Consider the following 14127-nt stretch of genomic DNA (forward strand, 5'->3'; position numbering starts at 1 on the left):
CCCTCATTCTTCTAAACACCAGCAAGTACAGGCGCAGAGCCTTAAAACACTGCTCATACATTAGTGAAGTTTGATGTCACCTGGAATTTAATAGCTGGATTTCTTTAGAATTGATGTACAGGGAGTTCTTCGGAAACAAGTCCATTGCTCCCTGAAAGTGGCAACACAAGTGGATATAATGGTAATGAAAGCATTCAGCATCTTTGCCTTCTTCATTCTATATGTTGGATACTAAAGCCAAAAAGGCATTTTGCAGCTTCATAAAACATTGATTAGGTCACATTAGGATCATAATATGCATTTCTGGTTGCTACACAAAAGGAAGGATGTTGAGGATTTGGAGAGGGTAAAGAGGCTCACCACGATGTCACCAGAGGTGGCATGGTAGCACAATGGTTACCACAATGCTTTACAGTCCCAGCGACCCGGGTTCAATTCCTGCCACTGTCTGCAAGGTGTTTGTACATTCACCCCATGACTGCAAGTGTTTTCTTTTTTCTTTCTTTCTTTCTCAATCTTTTTATTATTATTAATAATATGGACAAAATACAAATGATATATTAATAAAGAAATTACAAACATACAAATTCCATTACAGATGAAAAAAGATATAAACAATGGTTACAGTATAAATGAGTTTACCAAAACATGAACCATACAGTATATGTATGAACATGGTAAGTCTAGATATTTCATAATATGATATAAAAAACAGAAAAAAGAAAAAAATAATGCAAAATTAACTAATCTACTAATCTAATGACTAATAAAGAAGAAAAAAGAAGCAAAAAAACAGGAGAAAAAAAAGAAACGCTGGTAGAAAAAGAAAGGGCTGTTTATAATATCTCACAAGAATACATAATCATCAATGTCGTCACCTCCAGTCCTCTCAACATACATAAGCTAAAAGCTGGAAAGTCAAATGAACTTGGAACAGGGTCATATGACATCATATGAAAATATTGAATAAATGGTCTCCATATCTTTTCAAATTTATTCAAAGTATCAAATACAACACTTCTAATTTTTTCTAAATTTAAACTTAACATAGTTTGAGAGAACCAATTAAATACAGTGGGAGGATTAATTTCCTTCCAATTCAACAATATAGATCTTCTCGCCATCAGAGTTAGAAATGCAAACATTCGACGGGCAGAAGAAGATAAATGCAGTGGGTCCATCATTGGTAAACCAAAAATTGTGGTAATAGGATGAGATTGTAAATCAATATCCAAAACTGCAGAGATAATATCAAAAATATCTTTCCAATATTTTTTCAAAAGCGGACATGACCAAAACGTATGAGTTAAAGACGCGATTTCAAATTGACATCTATCAGAAATAGGATTTATATAAGAATAAAAATTAGCTAATTTATCCTTGGACATATGGGCCCTATGTGCGACCTTAAATTGTATTAATGAACGTTTGGCAAATATCGAAGATGTATTAACTAATTGAAGAATTCTATCCCAATTCTCACTAGGAATAATAAGATTAAGCTCTCTTTCCCAATCATTTTTGGTCTTATAAAGGGGCTCTGAATGTATCTTCATAATTATACTATAAAGTTTGGAAATAAGCCCTTTTTGAAAGGGTCTAATTCAAATAAACTCTCCAAAATATCTGAAGGCACAAAATTTGGAAACGTAGGAAGTACAGTACTTAAAAAATGCCTAATCTGTAAATATCTAAAAAAATTAAATCTAGGCAAATTATATTTATTGGATAATTGCTCAAAAGCCATAAAACAATTGTCCAAAAATAAATCAGAAGATCTTAGCAATCCCTAAGTTTTCCAAGCCGAATGAGCTTGATCTATAATGGAAGGGTGGAAAAAGCAATTAGATACAATAGGACTATTTAAAACGAATTGAGTCAACCCAAAAAATTTCCGAAATTGAAACCATATACGTAAAGTATGTTTAACTACCGGGTTTTCAATTCGTTTCGGCAATTTAGAAAGGACAAAAGGGAGAGAAGTCCCTAAAATAGAACCCAGAGCATAACCTGATACAGATTTAATTTCTAAACTCACCCAATGAGGACCAAAAGATCCACCCTAGTCTTTCAACCAACATAACAAATATCTAATATTAACTGCCCAATAATAAAATCTGAAATTAGGTAATGCTAACCCACCTTCCTTCTTTGTCTTCTGTAAATATATTTTACCTAGCTGGGATTTTTATTCTGCCATATATATGAGGAAATTTTTGAATCAACATTAGTAAAAAAAGATTTTGGAATAAAAATTGGTACCGCTTGAAAAATATATAAGAACTTAGGTAAAATAACCATCTTAATAGCATTAATACTGCCTATTAGAGACAGAGATAATGGTGACCACTTAGTAAACAAGCCTTTAATCTGATCAATTAAGGGTAAAAAATTAAACCTAAATAAATCTTTATGGTTTTTTGTGATTTTGATCCCTAAATAAATAAAAGAGTCATTAACTAATTTAAAAGGTAAATTTCCATATATTGGGACCTGTCTATTCAAATGAAACAATTCACTCTTATTAAGATTTAACTTATACCCAGAAAACTCACTAAATTGAGACAACAATGATAAAACTGCAGGAATAGGTTTCTCAGGATTAGAAATGTATAATAATAAATCATCTGCATACAAAGATAACTTATGAATGTCTGTCCCACGATTAATACCCAAAATATCATGTGATTTTCTGATGGCAATTGCCAAAGGTTCTGAAGCAATGTTAAATAGTAATGGACTGAGGACATCCTTGTCTTGTGCCCTGAAATAGGCGAAAAAAGGGAGATCTGTGATTATTATTAAACACTGAGGCTACTGGAGTGTGATAAATCAATTTTATCCAAGAAAGGAATGTCGGACTAAAATTAAACTTCTCCAACACATTAAATAAGTAAGGCCATTCAACTCTATCAAATGCTTTCTCCGCATCTAATGAAATCACGCATTCTGAAGTGCAATGTGAGGGAGTATAAATGATATTCAGTAATCTCCTAATGTTGAAAAAAGAATAGCGATATTTAATAAAACCAGTTTGATCTTCTGAAATAATTTTGGATAATACCTTCTCCAATCTGGATGCCAGTAACTTGGAAAAAATCTTGGAGTCTACATTCAATAAAGATAATGGTCTATAGGATGCACATTCAGTAGAGTCTTTATCTTTCTTCAATATTAGATAAATGGAAGCTCTATAAAAAGATTGTGGCAAATTCCCCAATCTAATTGCTTCCTCAAAAACCCTACATAACCAAGGAGAAAGAGTAGCGGAAAAACATTTAAAAAATTCTACTGTATACCCATCTGGACCTGGTGCTTTCCCAGAATTCATTGAGGAAATAACCCCTTTAATTTCTACGTCCATAATAGGAGTATCTAATATTGAAAGATCATCGGATGATAATCTTGGGAAATTTAATTTCCCAAGAAAATCACACAAGGTATTACGATCCTGAGGGAATTCAGATTGATACAGGGAGGTATAAAAGTCTTGAAATGCCTTATTTATCTCATCATGGTTAACTGTCAAATTCTCATTCTGCTGACGAATCTTAGTGATTTGACGTTTAACCGAAGCATTCTTCAACTGACTAGCTAACAGTTTACCTGATTTATCACTATGTGTATAAAAATCAGATCTGGTTTTCATTAATTGATTTTCAATCGGAGATGTAAGTAATAAACTACGTTCCATTTGAAGTTCAACCCTTTGTTTGTAAAGCTCCTTACTAGGAGTGATCGAATATTTCTTATCAATCTCTTTAACTTTATCGACCAATAAAAGAGTTTCCTTCTTAATGTGTTTTCTCAAACCAACGGAATAAGAGATAATCTATCCACATATATACACTTTAAAAGTGTCCCAAAGTGTTCCACAAGAGATATCATCCGTGGAATTAGTTGAAAAGAAGGGATTGATTTGTTCCTTCATAAATTTAATAAAGTCCGGGTCCTGCAGTAAAGTAGAGTCAAATCGCCATTGTCTGGCATTAGAAACTGTAAGCGTAAATTTAATAGAAAGTTTTAATGGAGCATGGTCAGAGATAGCTATAATATCGTAATTACAACCGATTACCGATGGAATAAAACAAGAGTCAATAAAAAAAAAATCAATTCTCGAATAAGAATGATAAACATGTGAGAGAAAAGAAAACTCTTTGTCGTTAGGATGCCGAAATCTCCAAACATCAAAAACTCCATTATCAGTCAAAAAGGAGTTAATACAAGTGGCCAACTTATTGGGTAAAGTCTGAATAGATAAAGATTTATCCATCAAAGGATTTAAACAACAATTAAAGTCACCACCCATTATTAACTTATATTCATTTAGATTGGGTAAAGAAGTAAATAAGGACTTAAAAAATCAGGACAATCCACATTTGGAGCATAAACATTAACCAAAGCAACCTTTTTATTACAAAGTAAACCCATAACTAACAAAAATCTACCATTCAGATCTGAAAAGATATCGTGTTGAACAAATGCAATAGAGGAGTCAATAAAAATTGAAACTCCTTTTACTTTGGCATTCAAATTTGCATGATACTGTTGACCCCGCCAAAACCTAAAAAAGCAAAATTTGTCCTCCTTCCTCACATGAGTTTCTTGTACGAAAATGATATGAGCATTAAGTCTTTGGAATACTTTGAAAATCTTCTTTCATTTAATCGGATGATTTAAACCATTAGTATTCCAAGACACAAAATTAATGGTCTGAGCCATAATTCTAAAATCAACCCTTTGGTATAGAAAGGGTTAACCAACTTGTAAACTCATGCACCCGGAAGAGGAACAAAAATAAAAAGTGGACCCGGAAGTGACGACAACGCAGACATATTTGAAGTTCAAAAACAGCCCAAATGAGAAAACTAAAACAAACTGGTGAAACGGAAATAAAATTAGAAAACAAACAAAACCCCACCCCTCTCTGAAAAAGAAAAAAAAAACACCAAGATATGGCGAGAAAAAGGAAAAAATGAGATCAACTCAATCCCCATGTCAGCGGAAGACCACTCCGTATATAAAGAATATATATATATTTAAAAAAAACCCCACTTTAAAAATTAAAGTCGCTATACTAAAAACCATACTTCTAAATATAGTTAGTTGTAAAAAATAAGAATATAGTCACTAAAAGCTTATAAATTGGGCTACGGCCCAGACAAAACAAAAAATATTTAAGCAATGATAAGTGATGCATTGTAGGAAGAAGACGAGAGAAAAAAAAAATAACGCCATCTTAAACAAAACCAAAGGTATTTTTCAAAAAACCACCATCTTAATCAAAAACAATGGCTTGCTTCTTTCCGTTACCGTTCGGATTGCGCCCGGGTTCTCATCCTTTAGACCTAAGAAACATGTCTGTTTGCATATCTTCAAAAATTCATGACAAACTCTTACATGTAAGTTCAAAAAAAAAATAGCAAAGAAACTTTCAGTGTAGGTAAAAATAATCTGGATAAGGGTGATCAAAGGTTAAAAAAAAAATAAAGGTTATGGAGCGAATACAAGGGTTTTCTTTAGCTGCTCCGTTTTCATCCCACAGTCTAAAGAAGTACCGGTTGGTGGATTAATTAGTTATTGAAAATTGTCCAGTGTTTGGGCTAGGGTTAAATCTGGGGAAGCTGGGCAGCCGGGCTTGAAGGGCTAGATAAGCCAATTCCACCATACATCTCAATAAATAGATAGATAGATAGATAGGTAGATAGATAGACAATGAAAGAATGACTAAATAAATGTAACTGGGACTGGAGTGTTTAAGCTGTGGGTTGTAGTTGGACAATCTTGGTGTGTTTTCGCTGCAGAGTTAGAGGCAATAATTTGAAATGATAATGTAGGTGGCATGATTAATAGGTTGCAGATGACACTGTAGCGTGGTGGACAGTGGAGAAATTCATCAAAGTTTACAATGGGATCTGGTAAATAAACCATATTCAGCCGTATTACTCTGTGCTAGCAGGATCCACACACCCGAGCCTGTCCCATCTTGCTACATTTAATTCATCTCCCTCTCTTCACTACTACCACCAGATGGGAGATGGTGGAGTCTTGGGTCCCACAGCACTGGCTCCAAGATTAGTTTCACTCAAGTCAGCTCAACGAAACGGATTCACTTTCGTGGACTCTGCGACTCATGTTCTGTGTACTGTTCATTCTGTATGATGTGGTGGGGGGTATAAGAGACTAGAGGCACACACTGCCAGATTCTTTAGCAGTTGTTGCCCTGTAGCCTTCGGGCTCTAGGACTAGGCTTCACTCATCTTAGCACTGAACTAACTCCATAGCTGTTGAATCGCCTTCAGGGATTTGCGACTCATGTTCCATGTACTATTTGTTTACATATTTTTAGTATTTGCTTCATTCATCCTCTTTTGCACATTGCATGATTGTCAGTCTTTACTGTGTGTGGTTTGTCATGCATTCTATTGAGTTTCTTTGTTTTGGAGGCATCTGCAAAACGATGAATCTCCAAGTTGTTTATGGTGGTTGCACATCTCTCGACAATAAATTTACTTTGAACTTTGAAGTAGGGAAGTGGCCAAAGGAGTGGCTGATGGAATTGAATTCTCCCATTTTAGAGGGCCTGGAAAGGCAGTGTTTTCCACACAGAACAGTGCGTATGCAGAAAAGGCTGCCAGAAGAAATGCTTGAGGTGGGTACAAATACACCATTTAAAATAGATTTGGACAAGTTCTTGGCAGGACAACTTTAGAAGGATGTGGGCCAAATGCAGTGAAATGGGAGAAGCTCAGGAAGACACCGTCGACTTGGGCTGAATCTTCTGTTTCCATTACCTGTAACTCTCTGACTCTGCAGCATCCTCTCTAAACTAGAACACACTTTTGAAAGGTTAAATTCAGAATTCTATTCCATTGCATTGGTGTGACAACTTTTGGAATAGCATCTAATCAGTCAATTTCAAAGTTTAAAGTACATATATTACCAAAGTATGTACAGTATTCTATATACAGCCTTGAGGTTTGTCCCCTGACAGACAACCACAAAGCAACAAAACCAAATAGAACCCATGAAATAAACGGTCAAACACTCAATGTGCAGGGAAAAAAACTGATGCAAACCATAAAAGTAAGCAAATTATATTCAGAACTGAAATTCATGAAAGTGAGTCACAGACACAAAACTAGTCATCACTGCAGCCGATTCAGGACCCCTTTGATTCCAGGTCGCAGACTCAGTTCAGGACAGAGATAAGTCAGCCTTGCAGTGTTTCAAGCTGAACACGGGCCTGTCTCTTGCATACAACATGCATTTCTGTACTCTTGAAATTCTAAAGCTAATGATGACCGTAAGACATCAGAGCAGAATTAGGCCATTTGCCCCATACAGTCTGCTCTGCCATTCCATCATGGCTCATTTATTATTCCTCTCAACCCAAAACACCTGCCAACTCCCACAACATTTCACACTCTTACTGATTAACAAATTATCGAGCTTTACTTTACTTTAAATATATCTTCTTCAGTGACAAATTAAGCAAACTACTGAATAAGTTCATCCTCCATTTCTTTGTCCCTCATTATTAATTCTTCAGCATCATTACCCAGTTATCTGATATCCACTCTTGCTTCTCATTTACTATTCATATATCTGAAATTATTTTATATTGTTGGCTGGTTTTACTTCATATTTCATCTTTTCGCTCCTTATGGTTTTCCTTGCTGCCTTCTGTTGTTTTTGAAAAGCTTCCTTAACAAAATTTTTTGCTGTATCTGATGTCCTTCCTTCTGCTTTTATGGCAGTGTCGCTGTCTCACAACTCAACACGCATTCCAGCACCTTCAATGCAGAAGCCAGCTGTATGAATGGAATGCTCTCAATCTGTCTGGATGTGCAAGTCCAACTGTGTTTGAGGTGTTCCACATGTTCCTGGAAGAAGTGACAGTCTTAACTGTTCTCTGCAGTTTATTTCTACCCCATGGAGGCTGCAATGTGTAGCTTCTACAAATGCAAAGAAATTCCTTACCCTCACTAGAAGAGCAGCAGTAACAGAGTAACAAAAATAAATATTTAAGTGTATCCTCACTTGAAATTTGAACTTACCAGTGTCATTGTTTTTCGGTTCATAATGACAGAACGTTCCATTGTTGAAGATTGTTACATCTACCATTCCACTGGATTTTTTTCCAAGGCTATTTGAGGCTCTGCAGTAATATTCATGGGTCTGCTTGTCTGAGGGTTGACAAGGTAGAACCAGTTCATTGGTGTCTGAGTTCTTTCGGTCCACAATTGAGTTTTTTACATGCCATGAGTACTGAATGGGAAGGGATCCTTGGAGAGACTCACAGGTCACTAACACTGAGGCCCTGAGATGTGAGACACTTGCTGGTGATGAATATCGAAGCACAGGAACAGACACAGGTTCTGTGGAAAGGAATTCAACAATCAGGCACTGAATAAACACCTGAAAATCAAGTACTCTACTGACAGTTTATTAGGTACACCTGCTCACCTGCTTGTTAATGCAAGTCCCTAATTACTCTATCATCTGGCAGCAACACAGTCCATAAAAGCATGCAGACATCATCAAAAGGTTCAGATATTGTTCAGGCAGAACATCAGAATGGGGAGGAAATGTGATCTTAGTGACCTTGACCATGGAATGATACTTGGTGCCAGAAGGGGAGATTTGTGTATCTCAGAAAATGTTGATCTCCTGGGATTGTCATGTACAACAGTCTCTGGAGATTAAAGAGAATGGTGTGAGAAACAAAAAATATCCCGTGAGCAGCAATTATGTGAATAAAATACCTTGTTAATGTGAGATGTCAGAGAAGAATGGCCAGATTGGTTCGAGCTGACAGAAAGATGACAGGAACACAAATAACTATGTTTTATGACAGTGTTGTGCAGAAGAGCATCTGAACACACAACACATTGAACCTTGAAATGAATTGGACATAGCAGCAGAAGACCATAAAGATACACTCAGTGGCCACTTTGTTAGGCATAGGAGGTTCCTAATGAAATGGCCACTGAGTGTTTAAAGACACAACTTGTGAGTTATCCGTCAAATGTTTGGGAGGCTTTCAGGAGAAAATGAAATCATGACTGGGTTCAGTAACCTGCTGTAGAGACAGAAACATTTGGCACTGATATTAATGCAGAGAGAGTGAAGGATGGACAGGGTCTGGATAAAGATCTCGTAATCTGTGCTGAGACAGAGCAGAAGGAGGAGGAGATTGCTGTTCTTCAGACACATCCACGAGATTGGCATTTCTCCACTGTACAAGCTTAACCCTGAGATCAGCACATCGTCTCTCCCCAGGACATCTAATGCACTGATCCTTCCCAGAGGAAACATGGATGAGACATTTACTTTATGGAAGGCAGAAAGTCAATCCCTGAGAAACCTACCATTAGATACTTGTAAATGTACATTAAACATTGGATCAGAATCTCGTGTTGTAATTCCACAGCTGTACCATCCTGTATCTCCAGAGTGAAGAACCTCCATAGTAACAGTAAATATTCCCTGTACCGACTTATCTGTGATTGACACTCGTCCACTCCGTCCGTGTTGCCCTTTTGTTTCCACCATAACAGAACAACTGATAGTCCATCCATGGCACCAATACTTTGCGTGCCAGCGGTACTTTGCTCTATAGTGACAATCGATTGTGATCGCTCTTCCCACAACTCCTTTTACATATTTCTCTGCCCACAATGCACCTGAAACTGAGAGAGGCATTTTCAGATTTGAGTTAAAAGGAACAACTGAGGTAAACAGACATCTTTGAACACGACTGTAAAAACATGTCCAGGTCACATTCAACACATGCAGCCCATGATGCCACAGCCAATGATTTTGGTGTGAAGTGCAATCAGTGCTGTTACTGTGTCAGTGCTCTCTCCCCTGTGTCAGTACATTGTGGGTTCACTTCCCACTCCAGAGTCCTGAGCAGAAACCCAGGGCTGACCTTCCACTGCAGTACTGAGGGAGAGCGGCAATTCTGAGTTTTCAGTTAACACTGATCATGTTTGTATTTCATATGTACACAAAGATACCAGTTAACTTATTTGGGATGGATGGAGCTGCTGTACACAGAGATTTGTGTGTGTAAGTTTCTTGTATTTCAGGGTTGAGTCGGAGGTTGGTAGGATCATTTGAGGGTATGTTTTAATTCTCTCCATGATGCCAATGACCTGAATCCTCCTCACTTACAGACAAGTTTATAAGCTGCAGAAAGAAACCCGTCACAACGTTTGAAACTGTGACCTCCAGTTCTGATGGAAAGTTTATATTTTGTACCTGTCAAGAATTTCTATGTGTAGTTAGAAGGTGGTGCAACAGTGGTCGTAACCGCTTTAGTGTCTAGAAATCCAGTTGTGATTTCAGTTTCTGCTGGGATAAATTGAGAATTTAAATCTAATTAATTATTTCTGGAATTAAAAGCCACATGTCAATAATGATAATAATTGAATACCAGACTCTCAAAATCTCATCAAGATCAGAAAGACCTTTAAGCACAGACATCTCTCACCCCTCCCCACTCTGGTTTACCTTTGGCTGCATGTCTAGTAATGTTCTTTACTAATTGCCCCACTGGAATGGCCCAGGAAAAACACTGATATCAAGAGAATAATGTCAATTTTCATAGTGATTCTTGCAGAGTGAGATCAGATTCCAGCAATGGTAGTCCTGATGATTCCACTTAACAGCCTCCAGAACTTTTCTCCATCTGAACATTTTCTTCCTGTTGCACAGATGTGGTGGTGGATCAAACCCAGGTGCTGAACACGGGCGCGGAGGCTGAGGAGGGAGACGCAGCTGTAGCGAGTGTGCAAAGGGTCCCAAGGGGGATTTTTCCCCAAGTCTTGGTCTTGGTCGATTATTCCAGAACAAGGCTAGACTGAGAACTGATTGCTCTAAACACCATGGAGGGAGGTTACTTGTACACAAGTTGATGAACAAACTGGCACCTTCTAGTACTGGTCACAGGACTCTTCGACTACTGTTTGATGGAATGCAGTTGTTCGTGATTATTGCAACCCGGGAATAGATTACGAACTAACAAGGTATTAAAGGCTAAATTCTTGACTAAGCCAGCCAGGTGCCAGAAGGGACCATGATACTTCCCCCACTTGGCTCCACATTATTCCCCTTTTCTCCTTTTCTGCTTCCACCTCTCACCCAGCTCCAAACTCCACCCCTTTTCCTCCTCATTCTACTTGCCTGTCGTGCTTCATCCCTCCTCAGTCCCGAGCACCTAGTGGACCCAGTCTCACGCCTCACCCTCTCATATTTACACTGTCACCCTCTCCACTCACACCTGATGCAGGGTCTTGACCCAAATCATTGACAATTCCACTCCCACTGACAGAAGCTGCTTGACCCACTGAGTTCCTCCAGGAGTGTACTCTCAACTCCAGTTTCTGACACCTTTCATGTCTACAGATATTCAAGTACTGTTCTGAAAATGGTGTACGATCCCCAAACCAACACTGATTATGCAAACGTCCAGAACAATTTGACACTCACCAGGTAGGAAACCGATCAGGAGAATCAATGTCCACATCATTTTACTTGCAGAGACCCAGCCAGGACCTGTCTGTCCTCAGAGAGAAATAACTGTGAAATAAAAATGAGGAAGAAGGCAGCAGGAAATTTGATCAAAAAACAAAGGGTGACGCAACCAGTGTGTGGTTCGTGAGAATCTGGAAAGCTTTTAGGTATATTTATCAAGATAGAAATACTTGAACAATATCTAAAGACTGAATGAAATGGTGAAAAGAGTTGAAATATTGGACACAAGCAACAGCAGATGTTCTAATCTGAAAGAACAGTAAAAGGCTGGAGGCATCCTGAAACGGGATTAATCTGAAATTTTGACAACTCTGCCTCCACAGATCCCACATGCCTCCTGAGGTTCATCCAGAAGTTTTATTTTTTGCTTAAATTAAAATATACTCACTAGAGTTTAGCAGAATGAGGGGGGATGTCATTGAACTCGATTGAATATTGAAAGGCTTAGTGAGAGTGGATGTGGAGAGGATGTTTCTTGCAGTAAGTGAGTCTACTACCAAACAGCACAGCCTCAGAGTACATGAACATTCCTATAGAATAGAAATAAGGAAGAATTTCTTTAAACTTAGGGTGGTGAATCTGTGGAAATCACTGACACAGATGGCTGTGAAGGCCAAGTCATTGGATGTATTTAAAGTGGAGGTTGATAGGTTCTTGATTCGTAAATGCATCAAAGGATACAGGGGAAGGCAGGAGAATGGGGTCGAGAATGTTTAATTCTGAGCGCATGCCTTTTGGGTCTTATGGTCTTCTAATACATGCACCAGTCTGGTGAATCTCTTCTGCAGCTTGAATTCTTGAATGCTCATTGATCGTCCTATACCAGACACCCTCTTCAACACCTACTTTACCATGTCCCTCTGTTCTGAATCTCGGGGAGTTATGGACTTGCACCCCAGGATTTGTACATCGTTCTGGACTTGCCTTGATAATACAATCAAACACGAGGAAGACATGACGTGAGTCCTGATGAAGTGATTCAGCCTGAAAGGTCGATTGTTTACTCTTTTCTATAGATTCTGCCTGGTTGGTTGAAATCCACCAGTGTTTTCCCTGTGTTGCCATAATTTTTGAGAACTTGCTGCTGAGGAGGGAGCAAAGTGGGAAATGGGTGTGATGTAGAAGGGGCTTTTTATGCAAACTCAACATTCATACTTGGCTTCATTCTCTCTCCTCTTTGAACCTTGAAAGCTCATCTCTTCTGAATTCTATTCCATCTGTCAGTGCAATTTGGAGACCTCTGATGGGATTTCACTTTGCTTCAGTTAGATGTGTTGGGAAAACCTACTGAATGGAATTGCACATTCACACTGGTGTAAAATCCACATCAAATCCACTCTTAAAGGAAATCAACTCCTTTTGACTGTAAATGATCTGTGTGAGTAGCCAACCCCTGTAGCTTTTATTTCCCACAGAATAATAGAGCACTGTAAATAACACTCACAAAATGCTGGTAGAACACAGCAAGCCAGGCAGCATCTATAGGGAGAAGCACTGTCAACATTTTGGGCCGAGACCCTTCATCAGGACTGTAAACGGACAGTTAACACTTGTCAAATGAGAGAACATTTATATCTTTCCTATCTCACTCCCATGGTTTTGCTGACACCTGAAACTGCACACCTTTGCTTACCTTCTCAGTAGCTAGCTTTCCAATATCTCTGTTCACCTAGTTAGATCTTTCAATGTTACTCTAAGTGTGCTCTATCCAGGTTTATGCTGTACGATTCCCTGGGGCAGATGAAGTCTGAGTAGGGCTTCAGTAGGTAAAACAAGTCTCACATGTCACACATATTGGAGAAGTAATTCAGAATCAAATCTATGAAACCTTGACTATCTAAATCAATTCCATTGATGCTGACTGTCCTGCTGTTTTTCTCCAGCGTTTTCTGTCTGTTGCTTTTGATTTCATTGGAATTTGAGGATTGAAGCGGTCCAAGAATGTGGCTGATTTATTTTATTTGCTCATTTTGCTTTTGTTTATAAACACTTAATTTCACATTGTATAAAATAGATAAAAGATAAAATAATTCAGTATACATAAAGAGCTTTTGTTACATTTGTTTTAGGGGAAAACAGTGGAGTATATCAGCCGTGAATGTATACCTGCTTAAATTCTGTACGTCTAGTATGAGTGCTATTTCTATTGTATTAGTCACAGCTGCCATCTGTTTAACGTTCACCTTTAGCAAAGGATGTGGTTAGAACATCTGTCTAATTCATATGTCTTGCCAAACAGAATATAGAGAAATATAAACGGATGTCACACATTGAGGGATCGTTCCTGTCTCTACATACAGACATGGCCCGTGTGAGGAGCGAGAGCCACTGAAGTGGGTCAATAGTTCACAGACTTTTATGTGAACAGAGATAGAGGGTACAAAACAATAAACACAAAGCCAAGCAGGACTGTTAGCTAAAACCCTCAAATGAGAAACAAAGACAACACTGCTCTGAAAGGAATAATTGAGTGTAAAACGTATACTGCTGGTCTTCAGAGTCAGTTGACCCGATAGTCCAATTTCTCAGGCTAGGCTGAATGGAAACAGGCAACGAAACATTGCTGTGCTTTGCTCACGTCTC

The 14127-nt window shown here is 38.1% G+C and overlaps 1 protein-coding gene across 1 annotated transcript in view; it reads right to left on the bottom strand.

Annotated features, from left to right (window-relative positions):
* LOC132380891 (polymeric immunoglobulin receptor-like) overlaps positions 1-14127 on the bottom strand; it is a 141135-nt gene that overhangs the window by 8120 nt on the left and 118888 nt on the right. Inside the window, 1 exon segment of the mRNA XM_059949808.1 lies at positions 9375-9695. Within this exon segment, the coding sequence (XP_059805791.1) occupies positions 9375-9695 (321 nt within the window).

This window comes from Hypanus sabinus, chromosome 25, assembly GCF_030144855.1.
Source record: "Hypanus sabinus isolate sHypSab1 chromosome 25, sHypSab1.hap1, whole genome shotgun sequence".
In the NCBI taxonomy this organism is placed as follows: Eukaryota; Metazoa; Chordata; class Chondrichthyes; order Myliobatiformes; family Dasyatidae; genus Hypanus; species Hypanus sabinus.